General features: G+C 34.7%; 1 protein-coding gene across 1 annotated transcript in view; it reads left to right on the forward strand.

The window, feature by feature from the left end:
- Positions 1-22,072, forward strand: part of LOC117114743 (ATP-dependent RNA helicase DDX1-like) — a 105,687-nt gene that overhangs the window by 74,537 nt on the left and 9,078 nt on the right. The window contains exons 12-16 of the mRNA XM_033258434.1: positions 469-492; positions 8,453-8,505; positions 8,894-8,954; positions 14,634-14,705; positions 18,776-18,802. Of these exons, the coding sequence (XP_033114325.1) occupies positions 469-492; positions 8,453-8,505; positions 8,894-8,954; positions 14,634-14,705; positions 18,776-18,802 (237 nt within the window). The remainder of the gene's footprint in view (positions 1-468; positions 493-8,452; positions 8,506-8,893; positions 8,955-14,633; positions 14,706-18,775; positions 18,803-22,072) is intronic.

Genomic DNA, 22,072 nt, shown 5'->3' on the forward strand with positions numbered 1-22,072 from the left:
GTCCGGAGGGGTGTCTGTATTGTGAGAGTAGACTGCAACTTACGACATACGATCATGTAATGTGAGCCAAGTTCCACAGCGCGCTGTCTGAGATGTTAGTTTGACATGGCTAACTTGTTGGCGTACAACAAGGATTGATCTTCGTATTTTCCCACGGCTGTGTATTTTTCCCATGTGCGCTACTAAATTTGGAACTTCGATTTGTGAGGTTGAAATTACTTTAAAATCGGCCTATCCGGACTGGAAAATTCCGTCGATATAGCCGAAATTCGACTTATAAAAATTCAAATTAAATAAACAATTTACACAGTAATACATAGGAAAGAATTGGAACTTTAAAAAAAATTTGACTTAAACAGAGTCGACTTTGGCGGACTCGACTGTATATTATAATCCAAATTTTACAATTTTGAGACAGGTCGTACTGTATTATTTCATACATTTTAATTCTAATCATTCTTGTTTCAGCCATCAAGAGAATTAGCTGAACAGGTAAATTAATTTTGGAATAATTTTCCTAATTTTGTTTAACTTATGTGCAATTCAGTACTGTAAAACCAGAAATTTAGTTGTAGGAATCTGTCGCGAATTGATCATTTTTGGCTGTTTTTGCAACAGTTAACTTTTGCAAATCACAAAAGGCTTTAAATTCTATTCATGAAAGAAATACCATATAATAGCTGAAAATATTGTATTGTGAGTTCTAGGCATAGGCTAGGTAGGCATGCATCTGCTGCTTTAGGACTTCCTGGATATCCCAGGCACAGTTAATTACAGTATGTCAAAGAGAGAAAAGACACATAGAGTACTCACTCATACGATATTCCTAAATTTTGTATGGTATTCAAGCATTCTACCTTGAACAATGTTTATCAAAACAATATTGTAATATTGATTCAAACATCATGGTTATGTCATGGTATGAAAAGAAAATTTGATTCTTCTTAGTATAGGCCTTGCAGTGGTTGCACATGTGCAATCACATGCAGTGATGACCAGAGCCTCCCTGATCAGTATACTTATAGAGTAGTTTAGAATAGGCCTAGAATTTACAAAGTTTTCAGTTCAACATCGGACTTTAAGGTCAGAATATCGGTTCAATAATTGAACTACATTATAAAAGTTTATACATATTTAATAAAATCCACGAAAATAATTAAAGATACAATTTTTAAAATACTGCACAAACATGTTGCAATTTGTGGAGACTCCCAATTTAGGCCTAGGCCCTAGATCAGGCCTTGAAATACAGACAATTCTTGTTTATTATTCCTTATCATCTTTAAAAAAGTTAAAATTAATTTCTGGTGTAATTCAGTGATTTATAATGACCAAAATCTCTTTTCTGAAACTGAATCAACATTCAGATAGTAACACCCATCTTTTGCGCTCTCCAATACTTAAAGTACTTCAACCATAGAAAATGTGACCTGAAAATTATTCGCGGCATGAAACTTTCACGAATTTGGACCATTCGCGAAATTTGCGAAAGTTTAATGCACATGAAATTTCCTGGTTTTACAGTACAGTACCTGTATTTTTTATAAAGGCTACATTTATATAATCACATTTTTTTTTTCACATTTTAAATTTTGAATATTAATGATTTATTACCATAAATATTTAATGTGCCAATTTAGACCCCATTGGAAATGGGCTGGACTTCTAAAAGGTGTACCTGATGCTCATTGCTTTGTATTTTGGTTTACACATCATATGTTATGATGTTATATATACTGTATGTATTTGTATCACACAAATCATCGTGGTTTTATATTGTGAATAAGTGTGACATTATTAAGCCTATAGTACCACAAACAGCATACTTGTATGCAAATGTGTGATGTTGTAATAAGGAATATGAATACAAATGCAAAACATTTTATTGTAATACATGTAATACAAAGTATAAAATTTATATTTAAGTACACCATTAAGATAAAAGAGAAATAAAATAGAACATTAAAACTGATTATAACAACTAGAGGGTGCGCTCACTTACCCTCTAGTATGTGAACATTGCGATTAGAACAACATGGCTGCTAAAAGAAGATAGGTTGCATGGTTTTGACAATAGTTTCAAATTATTTTTCATAACATGAGAATATTTAGGAACCATTAAAATGAGATGAAACAGCTATTGTGTTAATTGATATGGGGGAAATATCTTCTATTCTTGCCATCATTTTCCTCGGAAAACGTTTTAGTTCACACTATAATTAAAGTTAACATAATATGTAATTGGTACAGTAGGCCAACAGTATGCCACAAAATACTTCGGTCAGGGGCAGCTAAGGTAAATTTTTAAAGAAACTCAATGATAACCCAAAAACCGACTGTGCTTGACGAAAATTGACTGTGTTTGTTAAGAGACTGTGCCTGAAAACCAAGTGCTTGAATATCTACTATGTTTGAAATTTGGCCCTTTTTAAAACCTCAAAGCTGTACATTAAATGTTGCTCTTTTAGCGTTCCATATAAAACCGCCAAACTGTACGTTAAATTGTACTTTTTTGGCATTCCATATAAAACCGCAAAATGACTGAGACACAGCTACAGAATGCAGAAATATGTAAACAACATTTTGGTTGAGTAAAAGACATGTTTTCGAGTGAAAAGCGTCGATAAGAGTAATTATTTTTCCCACAATTCATATGAAATATGGATTGATATCACTTTGGGCAATTAAAACTTTAAGGACTGCAAGCGGTCCGGCCGGTGTGAAAACTGGCTTAATCAATGGGTTAGACTTGCAAGGCATGATACCAAGCTTCATTTGGTTAGGCCAAGCCGACTCTCTTGCATCAAAGACACAAAAGCTTGCGGGTAGAAAATAAAATTCATTTTCCTTTCATAATTGTTTTCAATATAACAAATAAAACAAAAACCAATCACTACAATAAACTTCCCCTCCTAAAATTGCCTTAAAAGACAGTAGTTGTACATAAATAAAAATTACAGTAATTCACAACAATGATATATTAATTATTTTATTTGGAATGACATTTTTGTAATAGTGGCACACAACTGCGTGGGTGGTGCATCCAAAAGAAATCATAGACATTAAAGAAATGAAATTAAAAAAATGTAAAAATTAACCACAAATTCCTGCGAGACACCATGTAGACAAAAATGACAAAGACCCGACACCTTGAACCGCATATCTCAACCATCTTCAGTAGAAGTAATTCTCCTGAAGGCAATCCGAAATGCTGAGAACACCAGTCACCCACCATCTTCCCCCTCCCCGAGACCATCAACATGGCACTTCGCAAGAACTCATCCAGTGTTACAACGTCATATGAAACTTTTCAAAATTAAATGATTAGGAAAAGTAATCTAATATTAACAATAATTAGAAAATAATATTAAATATATAAGAAGCAGCTTTATCAAACAACAACAATGTACCCCAGTTGTGCATTATAAAGCACAAGATTGATTACTGTAAATCATTTTTAATTTTCCATGCCTTCTTTAACATAAGTCTTACAGTAATTATCAAACACTTTAGCAATTTCAACAGCATCATCAACAGATTTTTACCATTTAGATCCCCCTACCAAGACTAAGTTGTAATTTAATACCACCATCGCTATAGAATTAATATATTTCAAAATATTCGAAGAACGGATATAGGCTAACACATTCTCTATTAGTTGTATGCTTTAATTCTGATGACATTAAGTGGTGCAAAACAGAAGTCAAGAGAGTCATTTAATTTTAACCACGAATAAAAAAAATTAAAATAATAATAATAATCGTATCCCTGGTGGGGAGGCTTCAGGAGTGCCTTTGCTTGCCCAAGGCAGAATTTCCTACTTAGCAACTCCTAAGACTCATGGAGGGAAGGAACGTCTTGTGTTTCCACACCGCTGCCCTTACAGGTGTGGCCTACACTTAAACTATGCCTAATAATACAATATTGAAAATTTAATCTGATATTTTGGTGTGTATTTATCATAAGGGTGAAGCGAACAAAAACGTCTTAAGCTAATTCTTATGCTGATGGAAGTACACTGTTTAAAGCTGTAACAGATTCCATAATCTGTACTCATTCTGTACAGCGCTCTTTCATTAAAACCTGGGTCATTTATGCAGTTTATTTCAACAATTTTCAGGCATCTTCCTTACTTACAAAATTCTAAAGTGAGGGGGACCAACACTCCCTTAAAAATATTGGGAGATGTGTCCCCATCCCCCATGATCTGCGTCCATGACTATGTTCAACACATAGAGGAGAATCAAACACAAAGCACATTCTGCAGTGACACAGCCAGTAATTCCAAATTGGTAAAATGATTTAGAAAGAAAGGAAGTTGAAATCATTAAACGAAATTACATGGAACAACCAAAATGTAGAAATGGTGGTATGTTGTAATTTTATATCATTGTGTGTATCTTTAAAGTATTAAAAACTTGATATCTGAACCTAATTAAACAACACAGAAACAAGTCGTCTTTTCCTTTCTTCAAAGGGGTTTACAGCGTACCTCTGTTTTACTTATCAACAGCAGGGGTAACAATACCAGCACAGCGTTATTTTTAGCAATTAAAGAATAATCTAGAAAGCTGCATTACAAACAATGAACAAACAATGGACGACCAGAAAGTCATCAATGTCTATTAAAACGTGATCAATAACTTTATTGAATAGGATAAATAATTCCTCTCTGCGAGATAATTCATGAGGCCAAGAGTTCTAGTTAGAAGAAAATGGTCCAAAAATTGTTCATTGAGCTTTTTTTTTTTTTTTTAACCTGAAAAGTCGCAACTCTCTTACTTGAGCCACACAGTGCGGGTAGTAAAGCCTAGCTAGAAGCTATTGGAGCTGAACATACTGAAGTCGCGAGATACCTGTGTGTGTAATCTTAACATTAGGAGTGCTCATCTTCCTTCCCTTTTATGTTTGCGGTTTGTTTCAATTTTTTCAAGCCATTTATGGTCACTGATCAGAAAATGGTAAATGCACAGATTTGTAGGTGCATATGGAGCTAGATTGGTCTTACAGAAAACCACTCAATAACATCATCAAACAAGCCTTGAGATGGAACCCACATGGAAAAAGAAAGAGTGGTCGGCGAAGAAACGACTGGAGGAGGGCTGTGGCGTACAAGTCAAGGAGGACAGTATCTCAGGAACGGCTAGACAGTATAGTCCAAAACTTAAAGCGATGATATGCTATTTTTAAGGACTAGGTCCAGGATTTATCAATCCCAGCTTAGCAAATGTCTTGAGTCAAAAAAGTGGAGATGTCCCTAATAAATATCTTAAGCTGAGTTATTACCCAATCGTCTTAGGTGGTGCCAACATACAATCGACTTTCTAATTTTAAGCAATTTTTAAGCTAAGCAATATGAATAAATTTGACTTAAGACAAATTTAAGGTGATTTCTAGTTCGATAAATGTGGCCCCTGCTCTACGAGGTGTTGAAGGGAATAAAAGAAAAGAAAATGGCCGCTGTCTCATTCATTATTTGGACAGCTAATATATTATTTTTTTTCTTTTGTTTATTGGCTGTTAACATGACAATTGGTCTAAATACTGTTAAGTCTTATGTGGAAGGCGTTTTACAATTCTTTAGCCAAGTTTAAGGCTAGCCTATAGTCTACAATGGCTAATATGTGAGCCTAACTGGAGAATCACCTTATTCAAGCCTAACAAGAGCCAGAAAGTTATATGATTTTAATAAGTATCTTCAAAAATGTATCCCTGTACTTAAAACATTTATGCAGACTCATATATAGCCTATATTACATGCAAGTAATTTTTACACCATACATTTTCTTCATAGGTAAGACAATGAACTTTAAAAGATGATGTATGATGCACTCATTCCTGAAATATATAAAACAATTGATATAAATATATTAAAACACAAAAGTTATAAAAATGAAGACAGAAAAGAAGTTTAACTGACTGTTAATATTGAACTCATCAGGCTTAGTGATGCAGCACTCTCGTACATATTCATTGTTCTATAGTTCTAAATGAATCACATTTATCTTATAAAAAGTAACAAAGAAGGTGCATTTATTCCCCACTTTATGTGTGGTGTCACTACAGAACCACCATGGAATAGTACAAAAAAAAATTTAATGTGTGTGATACTATACAAATATACATATATATATATATATATATATATACATTCTCGCTGATGAAGGCCACAGGAGTGGCAGAAATATCCAAGTTTATAATAAATCAGTGTTCTTAAAGTCTATTACTGAAGTTGTTTCATTATTTTATGATCTTTAATGAGATCTGTTTCACTGTTTCGGACTCTGCAAATTCTTCCTACCGATTAAAACTTAAAACGGATTTATACCTAATTTAGGGAAAAACCCAAACAAACAGTTGTTGAACTTTCGCACTTGAATATCACGCTCTCTATTTAGTTACCTAAAGTTTCTGAATATGCTTATAGCAAGAATGTTTTCCACCTGTTGGATATGTAAGAATGTATGCATAATAAAATTTATATACACGGGTGTAAGTTGTTATAAATAAGTGTACCTAACTAGCAAGGTTCACACAGATGATGGAAAATGGTTTCCGAAACATGTCTGATTTGCCTGTAGATTCAAGCTACATAAAATTGCCCGTGTGAAATACTTCTGCAGGATAATTGAAATGAGCACACATCGTTGGCCCAAATTTCTACTTCTTGCTATGTTGCAACTCAATTGTGACTTTAAGATATAAATTTCTATACTGATAAATGATATTTTAATAAGAAGTGAGTCTGAAGATATTTTTAATGCACTACTTAATAACGAGAAATGTTGTTATTCTCAAACGCTTATTTTAAGAAAATTGGATGATATTTGGAATAATCAATGGAGAGATGATGTTCAAAACAAATCATCCCTCTCAGTTTATGCATCCTTAACATCCATCCTGTATTACAACACCTTATTGATAAAACGGACTTTTAGGGGTTTGCATTGAAATTTAAACTTAGATCAAATACGCTACCATTAAATTCCAGAACATCAAATTGGTCCACAAATAATAATGAAAAATATACCCTACGCAATTTAAATTCAGACGAGAATACAAGACATTTCCTCTTAGTCTGCCCAGCCCTACAAAATACATGTATTGATGAAATTTCTAAATTAAAAAAATTGAATTACTTGACAATATAGAATTGTATAATGAATTTATTAATGCAAACGATGACCTAAAACTACATCATATTTTGGGTTGTTCATCATTGCTCCTTAGCAGAAAGTATGAAAATATCTTCGACAAGTTTTGCAAAAGATATACCAAAAGAGCATGGAAATTCTGCAACGAGATTTTGAATTCCATGCTCTAACTTTGCTTTGTAGTACTGCTATTCAGTTCACCTCTGTTTTCAATTTCATTTAGTTGTTTTTCTTTCCTGCATTACTATTTTTTATGTATGTTGCTTAGGTTTTTAAGGGGAAGGGGCAAATGCATAGTTTGGGGAGGGAATAACGGTACTTAGAATATTGTTTCTGCTTATAAGGGGTTTAGTTTTATTGATGAGGGAATTGTATGCTCTCAGGGATGTTCGGTATTCTGAACATATTTGTTTTGAATTTTTATGCATTTGTTTTCAAGTTTAATTCATTTTCCTTTGTCGTTTTTTTTTTTACTACTTTTTAGTTTTAAGTTTTGTTTACTTCGTATAATATATTATATTTACTTTTAATTGAATAAGCTTCATTCATGGGATTGAAATGAGTATTGAGGTATCATTGCATATAATACCTTGACGAGGGTGGGTATTGGATAGGGGTGGGGTGATTGTCAAATGCTTGAGTGACAGTTACTCAATTGAGGTATGTTGTGGCAAAATGGCTAAGTTGTAGCAAAAATTTAAATTCAAGTTATTGGTATTTTCAAAGTTATTGGAAAGTGAAAGTACAGTACTCTTCAGTACTTTCAAAGTTATTTGTGCATACATTGTTTAATAGAATGAACTATGAAAAATAATGTTAAATAAACAATTTGTTAACCACTTCCAGAACTAATACTTTGGGACATGATTAATAAGACATTAAACTGTTGAAAAACAAATTTGGATTTTTTATCAATTTTTTGAGCTCCCATATTTTATAGCTCATTTACTCAATACTGGACTGTGCGACACTTCCATTTCGCCACAACATGCCTCAATTTATACTTTGTTTTCTTTAGTGTATTGTATACTGTTTGAAGTATTATATATATTTTTTTGGACGAAAAGTATAGTTTCCCAATAAATAATTATTATTATTATTGTTATGGGAGGAAGATTAAAATCTCTCGTTCTCTTCATTAAAGTATCTGTCGATAATACTTGCTTATAGAAGCTTCGGCAGCATAGCACATATCTGATTACTGTTTTGAATATTGGCATGATACACTATTTGAACATATTATAAAATTGTATGTTTACTACCTTTCAACCTTTATAATGTTCTATTTCTTTCTTAAGACCTTAGACCAGATTACACTATTCAAGAAATATGTTGGAGCACCATGCCCACGGTATGCTAATACTTTTATTTTTTTTTGTTCTGTTTTGTTTTGATTTGTTGTTTTTCCATTTTTGTGTTGTAGTACAATGTTCTGGTGATTATCATCAACTTTTTTGTACATACAGTAATATGATGGTAAAGGCCATAAGCTATCAATGTAATCAGGGATGCCAACCATTATGAAATAGGGTTGAATATGTAGTTTAATTGACAATTTTTTCACACACAAAAAGTGTCTCTGTCCAGGGGTATTCCCTTCATAGGGGTGGCTGTTGTGAATTTGTTTCCCCCCTGTATTTTCTATGACAGTGGGACAAGAACCCCATTTTGTTGTATTTGGTATATTTCTTTCAACTATAGTAGTAGTGGGAATATATTTCTTCTTTACTTCCACCCAGAGAACTACTTCTGATTGGAGGACAACCTGCCAAGGAACAGATTCAAGCTCTACATATGGGGGTAAGATCATTAGAATAGAGGTTTCATACTTTCAGTGAGTCGAGTGGCTGAGCGGTAAGGCAGGGGCATCACTAACTACAGACTTTTCATCAGCGCTGGTGTGAGCCGCTCCTTGCCCAGGGTCCTTAAGTCTTCTCTGATAAGGATTTAAAGTGGAGGTCCATTGTACACACGTAGTAGCTCGTGTACACTTTAAAGCCAGGCACTCACAATGATGTACGACGGTCGATGAATTTAACTCCGCTCTCCATCAGTGCTAGACGACGTGATGCCGTCTGAAGATTGTTGGTGGCAGTCTGATAGGATCATCATTAAAGATGATCCTTTGCGTGCGCATCGTCACTTAGCATTCTTCATAGAATTGCTTCGGCCGAAGACTGTCGGGAACAGCGAGTGCCCGGTTTTAAGGAATGCGTTGCATCTTTCGGAAGAGTATGGGTTACCCTGATGCTATGGTTTATTTCATCCCCTGGTGTGGAATGGTGTGAACATGTAGCTACTACAGTATAAGCTCCCCTTTACTGTTAGGTAATCATGGACCATGCCACATGCAATTCAGCACAACGCTACAAGTTACCTTACCTTTTTACTATGGTGCCATAAATATCTTTGTCAATATAATTTAACAATTAAACGAGACTTACCTGTAAGTTGAAGTTTGGTTGTGGTTCTACACTGTCCTCTCGAGCCGATCAAAGGAATTACATGGGATGTGTATTGCGCACGCGTACCCAGACTTCAACTAAAAAATGACAGAGTTCCTGATAATTTATTTATTTACAGTATTTATTTTATTTATTTTTCAACAAAATGAAAACCTCACGGGCGGGTGGGAGATGCATGTAATTCCTTTCATCGGCTCCAGCATGTAATTCCTTTCATCGGCTCCAGAGGACAGTGTAGAACCACAACCAAACTTAACTTACAGGTAAGTCTCCTTTAATTGTTAAATTCTACACTGCCCCCTGGGCCGATGCGGAATTCCATGGGACTTTAAAGCAACTGGAACTGTGTCATTGCAAATGTACAAGAAAAGAAGACAGTCCACGACAATTTATTTTATTTTTTATTTATTTTTTTTTTAAAGTGTCCAAACTTTCCATATCAATGCTGAAACAAACTAACAGCATAACTGTACAATACAGTTACTGTATAACCAAATGGGTAATGTAACAATGGTTACAATTGTAAAACCACAAACAAATGGTAGCATAACAATTGCACAAAATGCGGAACAAAGCATTCCTTGAAACACAACAAACAGGAAAAACACTTCGCAACAACCATTAGGCTTAACAGTATTGCTATCATCATTATTAATCTCAAAATCAGTCTAGTATTATTAACCTTATTGTTATTTATCATATTATAATAACTATTATATGACTTAACTGTTATTACTATTACATCTGCACCTATTTATTTGCTTATTTATTCATTGTTATTATTCTTAACATCATACTATTATTACTTAACTCAGCTCATACCATATCCAAAATAACCTCACCCAATGATGTCTTGCTCAATCTCTTTGTTATAAAACCTTGCAAATGTGGTTGCATTACTCCAACCCACTGTCTTTATGTTGAATAGGCACTCCGACTCTGAGCCTTGTACACAGATATATCAACTCCTGCCTGAGCCATAATAGTTTTGACCCACTTCCCAATGGTGAAGGACTAACACCTTTATGAGGCTTCATGTAGCTAATAAATAGCCTAGAATCATCCTGTCTTCTTTCTGTACGTGCCAGGTATTCCTGCAACGCTGTATAAACACACAACCTGCTGTCAGTGGGATACGCTTTCAGAATAATTGGTGGAGGCAAATACCCAGGCCTACTCTGCTTTACAGCAGACCGGCCTATAACAAAAGTAAAATCTGATGAGGTTTTAGTCATACTGTTTAAATCCAAACATGCCAAAGTATGTGAACGAGCCGCTGTTAATATCACAATTAACACCACAACTTTCAAAGTTAATGACTTTAAACTTAAACTTGTATTTGGTTTTAATGATAGTATGTAGTTTAATAGAACTGACACATCCCAGGTTTGTTTATACCTGGGAGCTGGTGGGTTTCTGTTATACACCCCTTTTAAAAATCGTATAACTCATGGGTCGGCTCCTATAGTGTGATGGCCATCCCAAACTATAAACTGTAACAAAGCACTTCTAGCAGTGCAGCGGGTGAAGTATGTCTTTGAATTGTATTCCAGAGTCAGGAGCATTTGCGGTAGTACCACCGGGCTTTGGATTAGTAGGTCCATAAATATGTTGAACCAAGGTTGAGTCAGCCATAATGGGACAACCACTATTGCTGTTGCTTCCTCCACCTGTAATTTCTGAAGTACCCTGGGAAGTAAACTGAAAGGTGGAAAGATATATGAAGTAACATCACTCCATTTCTTTGAAAAAGCATTGATAAATTCAGCTTGAGGGTCTCGCTGCCAAGCCACATATCTTTGACATTTTGCATTCAGTCGGGATGCAAAAAGGTCTATATCTACACCCCCTAACTTCGCTGTCACGGCATTAAATACCTGTGTATTTAGTGACCACTCACAGTGATCGTTAAAGTGCCTGCTTTCAAAATCAGCAGTAGTGTTATAAATACCCAGTATATATGCAGCTGACAACTCTATATTGTGTGATGCACACCAAGCCCAAATTTTACATGTCAAATTATTTAAATTGGCTTTCTTTCCGCCCATATCATTAAGGTAGGCCAAAGCAGTTGTATTATCTACTAAAACACCCACTCGCTTGCCTTTTATCTGTGACTGAAATGATTGCAAAGACAAAAATGCACCCAATAATTCAAGGTAGTTAATATGAAAATTTTTCTCACATTCGGACCATCGTCCACCTATTTTGGTATTTCCCAGAGCTCCACCCCAACCTTCTAACGATGCATCCGATGAAATGCAAATACCGGGGGACTGACTGTAATATTCCTGTATTGAGTGCGAATATTGGATGCCCACCAAAACCATTGTTCTTTCATTGTTTCTGTGATGATTATTTTAGCGTCAAAGTTTGCTTGATGCATTTTCAAGTATGTGTCCTTAGCAAATTCCAATTGTCTATAGTGTGAAGGACCCCAGTATGCTGCAGGGAAACATGCAACAATATTAAAAATAACCATTGACACATCTAATTGTATCATGTGTCTTGCCGACCATATCTAAGCATATGCTTCTGATATTAATCATCATATCCCTAAAGTAACTTTCATTGAACTTGAATCTATAATGAATCCTAAATGTTGAATAGTTATACGTGGGTGTAAAACAGATTTCTCAAAATTAATCCCAAATCCCAAATCAGACAATAGGGTAATTACTGATTGTATGGAATGCTTATGTTTTTCTGCTGAGGATGCCAAGATTAACTATCATCTAGATAACCCGTAATAGTAGGCCCCTTTTGTCTCAAAGTGGCATAGACGGGTTTCATGAGCTTGGTGTACTTCTGTGGAGCACAAGCTAGGCCATTCGGAAGACAAGTAAATTGATAGAGTGTATCCTTCCAATTAAAACGGAGATATTTTCGGAACTTTTTAAGTACTGATACACCATAGTATGCAACTTTTAAGTTTATAGACGCCATAAAGCAATCTGGAGTGACCAGCCTTAGCTGTATCAAACGATTCCATCTTAAAATGATGATATTCTACATTCTCGTTAAATTTTTTCAAATTTAAAATCAGTCTAAACTTGTTATTCTTCTTTGGCACCAAGAAGATAGGCAATATATACTCGCCAGGTTCATGTTGAGTTATCTCAATAACCTGTTTTGCAAGCAATTCTGAAATCTCTTTCTCTATAATGGAAACATGTGTTGAATTCAGACTCAATAATCGAATAGACGACTGAGGAGATGGTAAATTGGCTTTTGAGAATTCTATTGTACACCCCTTTACTTTTTGAATGATCTCTTCATCTGAAGTTAAAGAAAGCCACTTTGGCAAATGGCATGCCAGGCTGCCTGCCTTAAAATGTTGAATGATCATTCATTCTTACCTGACATCCTATTTCTTCATTCCCTTTCTGTTGTTGAATCCCATATTGGTTTTTCCTTGGTAAGGTTTTCTCATTTGGGGTGAGTGATTCGAGCTCCTGTAGTAATGGGGGCGATGCCCACCCCTCCCCCTTAACATTAAAAAAGGCTGTCTTTGTTGGTATTGCCTATTATAGGGGTGAAATCTGTGTGCAGACTCTGCTGCCATTATTTTACAGTCAATTTTGGATTCAGAAATCACTTTAGCAAGATTGTCTCCAAATAAAAGACTCTTTTCTGGCTTATTTGCCTTACAGCTTGCTTTCAGTTCATTACTGAGCAGTGGTTTTAATGTATCTCTTCTCTGAATAGATAGTCCTTGGTGTACATAACCTAACAATGCTACAGATTCCAAACTTTCTGAGGCTACTTTCTTAGAATCCAAAGTAGTATAATTGTCTGTAGCTTTGAGAAGACCATCCAAAGTTTGGGCTAGAGTGCCCACTACTCTAGTAACTTTGTCCTGGAGGACAGACACATGGATATCTTTTTTTCTGTGAAAGGCTTTCAATTTGTCCCAAAACCTTTGAATTAACCCTTGGAACAATTAAATCATTGCAATTGCTAGGAATCTTATGTTTCTCAAGTATCTCCTTACGTTTTAAAGCCCTAAATCAATTGTAAATTTGTCATTTATTAACTTTGCCAATTTCTCTGAAATTGGGGAGCCATGTAAATCAGAAGGCCTGAGGCTGGCATCTAACTGCTCCAGCACTTCCTGCATATCTTCATTATCCTCTATGTCCAAGGAATCAAACTTATTTCCCCCAAAAATACTCAACACATCGTCATCACAGGATCTGTGAGGTAATGGCGCTGTCTCTGCAGCAATCTTTACTGCTGTCTCTGCAGCATTAGTATTATCATTTGTTGCTGTCTCTGCAGCCTTTCTTTTGTTCAAACCAGCTCCATTCTGGAGAGCAAAGTATTTGTCAATTTCATATTGTCCTGCATTCCAGCAGGAACGCTTACAAGGCCCGCTGTTGACAAACCGATATTCAATCCCGGTTCTACGCTGCTGCTGCTGCAGCCCGCTGGCGGCGTCGGTGTTCCTTCAGCCAAGACGGGAACCGCCACGGCCGAAGTCTGTGCAGTAACATCTAATTTTTTACTATTATTAGTTATCGTTGTATCCTCCATCTTACCTGAAGATTTCCAGGGATATAATGATGCCGAGGAGTACACTAGTTTCTACTAATAACTATTTTTTCCAAAGTTATTTGTGGGGAAAAAATTTGCAGTCTGGCTGTCTGCATGAACGAACACGACTGGTTACGCGTGCGCGATACACATCCCATGGAATTCCGCATCGGCCCAGAGGGCAGTGTAGAATTTGGTATTTTGGAAAACTTCTTTAAGTTCAATATATCGTATGTTATCAGTGATGATTGCAATAAAGTTTATTCATAAAAGTTTAATATTCACTATAGTCACATGCATGCCCTACTTTATACTAAGCTTCAAAAATCAATTGGCAGTTGTATGTGAAAGACATTTGTAGTACCTTTAAGTGTGTGTCTTTGATTTTGAATTTGACAAAAGTGACATGTACAGTATTTTCAAACATCACCCACATTTATACTAATAATTTGGTTTTTGTTTTGTATTTCGCACCAAGGTTGACATTGTTGTTGGTACCCCAGGTAGATTGGATGACTTCATAAGCACAGGGAAGATAATATTAGACCAGGTAAGCATAATTTTATATATGATTAGAAAGACATTGTAAGCAACACATTTTTTAGAATTGTATGTTAGGTACATGCCGTTGAGCTCATAAATATGAACTGTAATATTAAATATTTTAAAAGTAGTTACTTTGTAAATTTAAGTTATTAGCTCAGAGTTCCTCTAAATATATTGAATGATTTGTTTTTCTTTTTCTTCCCTTTGTAATTTTATTTATAATTTATTAGTTGTTATACTTTTTTTCTTTTCTTGTAATTAAAGTGTTGCATAAATTCCAATATCGTACAACAAACAGCAATAAATTAAACTTGACTTAATTAAACATTGAAACAAGGTTTCAGTCTGTTTGTAAACAGAACATAGGGCTTTGGCTCTTTGCCATGGCAACTGATATATATTATAATGTAAAAAAAATATTTAAAAAATTAATGTAAAATATACATGAAATACAAAAAAAAATTATGATGAAGTAAAACAAAACATGGAAACCAACTCAGCATCAGTGTGATTCAAACTAGATGTGAAACCAATCATGCGCTACATTTGTACTATAGGTTGGCATCTTGTTTTTTTTTTTTTTTGAACGAACAATATTTTTTCATGAGCAAATAAGGTGGTAATAGCCTTGGCGAGGCTATGGGGCCAAGGCTAGCCTATTTTACAGGATGGTACTCGATGCGAGTCCAAAATTGTTGTATTATTTGTATATTTTTTCTTTCTAGGCGTAAACATATATTTGGTCGTAAAAAAAAAGTTTCCTACCGACCTACCCATTTTGGATTTTTGCCAATGTGTGGCCAACGCAATTTTTTTTTGGCCTAAGTCCGTCACTGCACGGTTTCAAATGTTTGTGCTGCAGGAAAATCCAAGAAATTTGCTTTCTGTCCTAACTTGCTAAAACTAGAAAAATTCGATTTTGTGTTTGTATATGTTTGTTGTGGAAGAAAAACAAATAAAACAAGATAAAATAATAATAAAAATTTTAATAAAAATAGAAATTAAAATAATGACATTAGTAGTAATAATAACGCATAAAACCCTTTCTATATAAATCTTTCAAAAATTTACTTAAACCACCAGCCCAACTCACAGTAACTCCCAAATGCTTTTTATTTCAAAGGGGGACAATATTCCCACTTTTAGTCTTTTTTAGAGTGAGCATTTTGAGATTTTGTATCTGAAATGCTTTGCCCAAAATTCACTGTAGGCCTTTTCACTACACAAGCAGCATATAATATTAAAACATTTTTTTTTAAAATGTGACAAGCCTCTTACTTTAGCAACCACCACCTACTTTGAAACAAAATTGCGCTATCCCAGCTATTCCTGAAATGCTTTTCATTATATTAGTTGTGTAGCTGCCAATTTCTTAATTCTTCCACTTAAGCACACTGTTTTAAACGTTTTACTCTTATAGTTGACGTAAAAATACATGCCAAATATTGGTGTTGATTTGGAAATATTATGCAAATAGTCAAATTAATAAGAAGTATAGGGGTTTTTAGCATTACATGTTTAAATATAAAGATGCATTAAAAATATTCCCATTCAGTTTCCAAAAAAGTGAAGTTAGTATGCCATTTTTGAGATATTTTAAACACAACACACAGACACACCCACCCCCACACACACACACACACACACAAACAACAAAACGTGACACACACAACTGAAACATCTCATGAATAAAAAAAACTCCAATCCTTAAGCCTCATAAAGAAACTTCGCTGATAAAGATCACATTATTTCATTTATTTAAGAGTGCCCCTGAATATCAGCCGACCTAATAGGATACGCTGGAAGGGTAAAATTTTAAAAACTTCTAAAAACATATATCTCCTGGCAGAGACTGGCAACTTGATTTAATATGTCTGTGTGTACAACAGAACATAGGCTTTTCCTCATTGCCATAAGGAGAAGTGATATTGAAATTGCAACAAAAAAAAAAGTATAAAGTAAAAAACAAGAAAAACTGAAACACTTAAAACTACTGAAGAAAATTATGAAGTAAAAAAACAATGAAAATCAACGCAACGTTAGTGAGACTCGGACTATAGCTGCAATGGTAATACAGGGGTCCTAAGTTGGAAGAAGTCATTCCCAGGAGATCTGAGGTGGCGGGTCGAAGCCTGGGGGGGGGGGGAGGTGTGAGGTGCAGTCAGGGAGGAACTTTCACGGATGGAGGGTCTACACCACCTCAGCCACACCATGTGGAGCGGAAGCAAGAGAAGGGCCCTCTCAATGGCTGGAAATGGCCCTCCCAGACTTAAATTTGAATGGTATATTTATTAAGCGCCTATTACAATATTCTCTATGCGGCTTGAAATGCAAAATCTTGGAAGCAGAAAAAAAAAAACCCGAGAAATATCCTAAGACTATCAAAAACAAACAACTACAGAGACAAAGAGAAGACGGCAGAAGGAACCAGTATCGCTTGGTGGGTCTTAAGCCTTGTCTTGAACACGGAAATAGATGGAGACTCGCGCGAACAGTGTCAGGTAAAGCATTCTAAAGCTTTGGGGCCACGACACTAAATGAACGCTTGCAAAAAGATTTTAACAGGCAGGGTAGACAGTAGAGTATAGATGAACTGGTTGTGGATCTCAGAGTGCGTGGACAAGTAGCCGAACGTAATTGAATAAGGTCAGATATATACTTAGGTGTGGAATGATGAGGAGATTTATAAACAAAAAGTAAAATCTTGAACTCGATGCGCTGTTTGATGGGTAGCTAGTGGAGAAGGGGAAGTGTAGGAGTGATGTGTTGGGATCTGGGTGTACCACAAAGAAGACGAGCAGCGACATTAGGCCATAAAAAATAAATTGTTTGTTTGCCGTTCTTTTTAAAAAAATGATAAATAGGGGCAGGTGGAAAAAGTTTTTTTTTTAAATTATTATTTTTTTTAAATACTCATCAGATGGAATAAAAATAACCCACAGAGGCAATATCTTACATCAGACAACAGCTTTAGACTAATTTGTAGGGCATCTGGCAAAAAATAAAGATAAATTTACCAGGGCTTGCCCTAACTTTTTTTGGTAACTAGAGATTTTACTAGCCCACAGAATATTTAACTTGCCCACAGACAAGAAAAAATTGTGTTTCAAAATATTTATTAGCGACAATTAAATTTGAAGGTTGATTTGCAATTTCATAATTTCTGTAGCATTGCTGTTTGAGCTACCCTCTCAAAATATTGTTGAATAAATGAATAAAAAAAATCACCCATGTTGCACAATCGACTCTGGTTATAACAGGGACAGATGAGCATGTTTTACATCTCCCTGGTTATAACTTTGGCTTTCTAATATTTAACAAACATATTCAAACCAATGCATCTGTTAAATCTTTAGGTCTCATGTCACTCATCTGTAATATCATGGTAATTCAGTGATTGAAAACGAAAATTGTTCAAGCATTTCACAGTAATTTTGTGTTTAACCTTGCTTCAGCTGGTTTGAAATGCTCATATAGTTTAATCACAAGTCCAAAAATATTCTTTAAATGGTTCTCGTATCTGTTGGGTATGACCGTTGCAAGTGCACAAGTTGCAAGTGTTGCAAGTGCTGCATATTTTTTGTGTGTATTTTTACTAACACGAAGGCAGGGTGATGATAATGTACTTGGCAGAGGTAGTTTTGTATTTCAGTATTTAATACAGCTAGTTTTTGTTAATGACCTTCGCAACAGACCCATTTTGTTGAGTGTTTCATATAATATGTTTTTGTCAACAGGGCAAAACAACAATAACATATGACAATAAAGATTACTGATTTTTACTTTGATAAATAATCCTTTTTCTAATTTTTTGATATGATTACTTAAATTGCGAATCTTGATCATGTATTCTTCTATAGCACATCTTCACATTAGCCTCATTGTATATATTGTAACATTAAGAACATCGTACTCAGATTCATTGTTTTATAGTGAATTTTTTAATGGACCTTTCAAAAGTGCCATTAAACTTATCAACCAGAACAGGGCCAGGAATATGCGCATGTGATTTATATCTTGTCAGTGTTTAACTACTTTTTAATTACATATTTTCTTGTTGATTTTTTTTTTCAGGTGAGGTTGTTCATTCTGGATGAAGCTGTAAGTTGGAAACATTTATCTTTTGTATGAATTTATTTAAAAATAATAATAATGGGTTGATTTATAAGGTGCAATGTGATGTATTGTGATCTAGGAATGACTTTAACGAGTTGAAGTTTCTTGACTAATGTGTTGGGAAGCAAGTATAAAATGCTACTGCATCTTCATTAATGAAGTGTCTTATGTGCCTGATATTTTGGATGTGGAATTTAACGAATTTGCATACACTAACAATGTGTTGCTTGAAGGACATCATCCTGTCAAAAGTGACACCGACGTTCCGAACTTCATTGAATGGAATTATGGTTGTATCACCCACATGAAGGCTCTGCATAATAGGTAGGGAGGAACAATGTCTGAATTGTGTGAGAAGGGTTTTGGTCTGGTCATCATTGAAACAAACATATTTAGTGCATAGCCTTCCAATAAACTTCATCAAAACTTTCCCAAATGCCTCATCCAGTGCATGTCGTTTGAAAGCAATATACAGTTGTGTATCATCAGTGTATATATTATACTGGCATGAATACTTAAGAGATAACATAACCAAGTAGATGTATGTACAACAAAATTGCACAGGTCCGAGTATTGATCTTTGTGGAGTACAACATTCCAAAAGTGCTTGATCAGGAATTACAGACTTAATTTGGACTGACTGTTGGCAAGATATTAAGTGTGATCGAAACCACAAGAGAACTAAGCTGGATATACCAATATCTGTAAGACGATTGAAAAGAATAGTATGATCAATGGTGTGCAACTGCGGCAGATTGATCTAAAAATACTACTAGAACACATTCACCAGAATCAAGGGCATGCATACTTTATGCTGACTGAAATGGGTCATGAAGCCGTTACTTTCAAGGAAGTTACAAGAAAATTGTTTTCTCAACAATTTTTTTAATAAAAGGAATGTTCGTAATTGGTTGAAAATTTGAAAGCAAGTTGTGATCAAGCTTTAGTTTCACCATGTTTTAGTGTACTTAAAATTGATTTAAAAAAGTGGTTTAGCTTGGGGTGGCATGGTAAAAATTAAACTAGAAACTATGTTTAATGACATCAACCCAGTGAAATCATTCCTAGTAAATTTAAGGTAAATTTGATAAATTTGAAAATTTGACCTTGGAAATTTGAGATTTGGTGTCATAATCAAGGGCACACACATATGGTGAATGTGCTTCATAGAGCTTTTAGACAACTAGAGTGCTGACTAGGCGATGAAGGAATGCAGAGTTATGTATGTGTACTCAACAAGATGGCCACCATAGAAAAGTACCATTTTCAGGCTTAAACATATTATAAGCATAAATAAGCCCTGCATAACTATTATTTCATTATCATTATTATTCATAATATTAGGGAGCTTTTGATTGCACGACGACAGTTGGAGGTAGAATGTAATGACGTCACTAAAAGTCATCTACGCTTGGAGAACGTTAAGGTCACGCTTCAAGTAGATAAAGAAGAAAAATATTCACACACAAGTCCAACATCTAATTGAGTGGTGTTCTTCAAATTTTCTTGTGTTAAAAGTTGACAAAACCAAAGAGATGTGTCGGGTGAAGTAGTAGATTAAAGCACAAAATTTATATGGGTCAATGAAATACTGTGTATAAAGCATGTAAGGTGGAAAGTGCTGCCTTTATATTGTATAAACAATAGAACATGTATTGTAGTGCATTCAACATGTGAAATGTGATGTTAAGAAATTTAACATTCTCTCACAAGATAGTCATTTTATTTAAACCTCATTAAATATTGTACAGAACTGAATGCATGTAGTAGTTCAACTGTGATAACTACAGAGAAATCCTTCAACAAAATTTATGGGGAAATAAAATATTTCTTACAATATCAAATCACTGTGGTTCAGGGCTTGGATGAATCCAGACATTAAATGAATCAAGGATATTGTTAACAGAAATCGAATCCTGACGCCCAATAAAATTTTAGATAAGTTACATGATAAAAGAAACTGGCTCAGTGAATATGCTTCATAATTTGAATCTATTCCAGAAGATTGGTTGTATGTTATTTGAAATTAAAATGGTATCATCAATGAGGTTCTGGTGACTAGTAATAATATAGATAATATGAAAACAAAAGAAATTTATTCATGTTTTGTTAATAAAACGTTTATCCCACCTTATGAATGTAGGTAAAAATGGCCCCGGTAAAAATGGCCCAGCAAAAAATGGCCCCAAATGACAAGTAGGTAAAAATGACCCCAATGAAAAAATTCAGTAATAGAAATTATATATTTTTTTTAAATCTTCAAGTATTTAAAAACTGAAATAGCCAGAATTGAATCAATAAAAAAAAAAATTGCCCCCAATTATAAAATTCCACTAGATTTGAACTCGTCACTAAAGACGAGTTTGGTGATCCGCCGTACTTTGACCCTTATAAAGCGCGCGCGGTGCTGATTGAAAAGTTTCATAATATGCTAAAATATTCTGTACAACTAGTGTTTTAAAAAAGAATAATTTTCAGCATTTTAAAATATTTACGCATGCGTACACGTATAGCTTGACCTCCGTGAGCACGGTAATGGTACAAAGAGTGACTCCTGATATGAATACAGTGTCAGGAACACAAAATATGTAACAAAACGTGATTTCAAGCTTCAGTACGTTCTGTGTGCGTGGAAATGAACGTATGGCGTGTAAATAGGGAAAGTTTTGGAATGCAGAAAATGATCCGAAACGTTTGAACTATCTGAATAGTGATATTGAGAAGTTTGAAATTTTAACCTACCCACACGTCACGATGTGTGCGTGTACAGTAATGGCACACAAAATTAAATATTGTCGTGTTTTTAAAATCGTCTGTTAGTAATTAATGCCACAGGAATTTTCCCTTCGTATAAACCTATACTGTATATATAAGTCTGATAGCGTCGAAATACAGTCTGCCTCCTGCCTCTTGTGTTCTTTTTTTTTACATCTTTTAAGAATGAGAGATAAGAATGCTCTAAAAATTCATTCTTTTTGACCATGCTGACGTGATCAAAATGAAAAATAAAGGGACACGTCTGAAAGAGAATTGATTTAGCTATAACATACTCACAGGTGGGAGACAATAAATCAAGATAAGCGAGATACGTTCAAACAAGTGTAAAAAGTAATAACGTCATAAATAAAAATTCAGTTTTTTCTTAATTCAATTGGAAATATGATGACATCACAATGTCCGATCAGCCAATATGATCTATAAAATCGTATCTACAACTCATGTGCTTTCAGATTATGTAATAAAAATTGGGGGGTC

Source organism: Anneissia japonica, unplaced genomic scaffold, assembly GCF_011630105.1.
Source record: "Anneissia japonica isolate Jap-2015-1 unplaced genomic scaffold, ASM1163010v1 scaffold65_len388318_cov190, whole genome shotgun sequence".
NCBI classification, from domain to species: Eukaryota; Metazoa; Echinodermata; class Crinoidea; order Comatulida; family Comatulidae; genus Anneissia; species Anneissia japonica.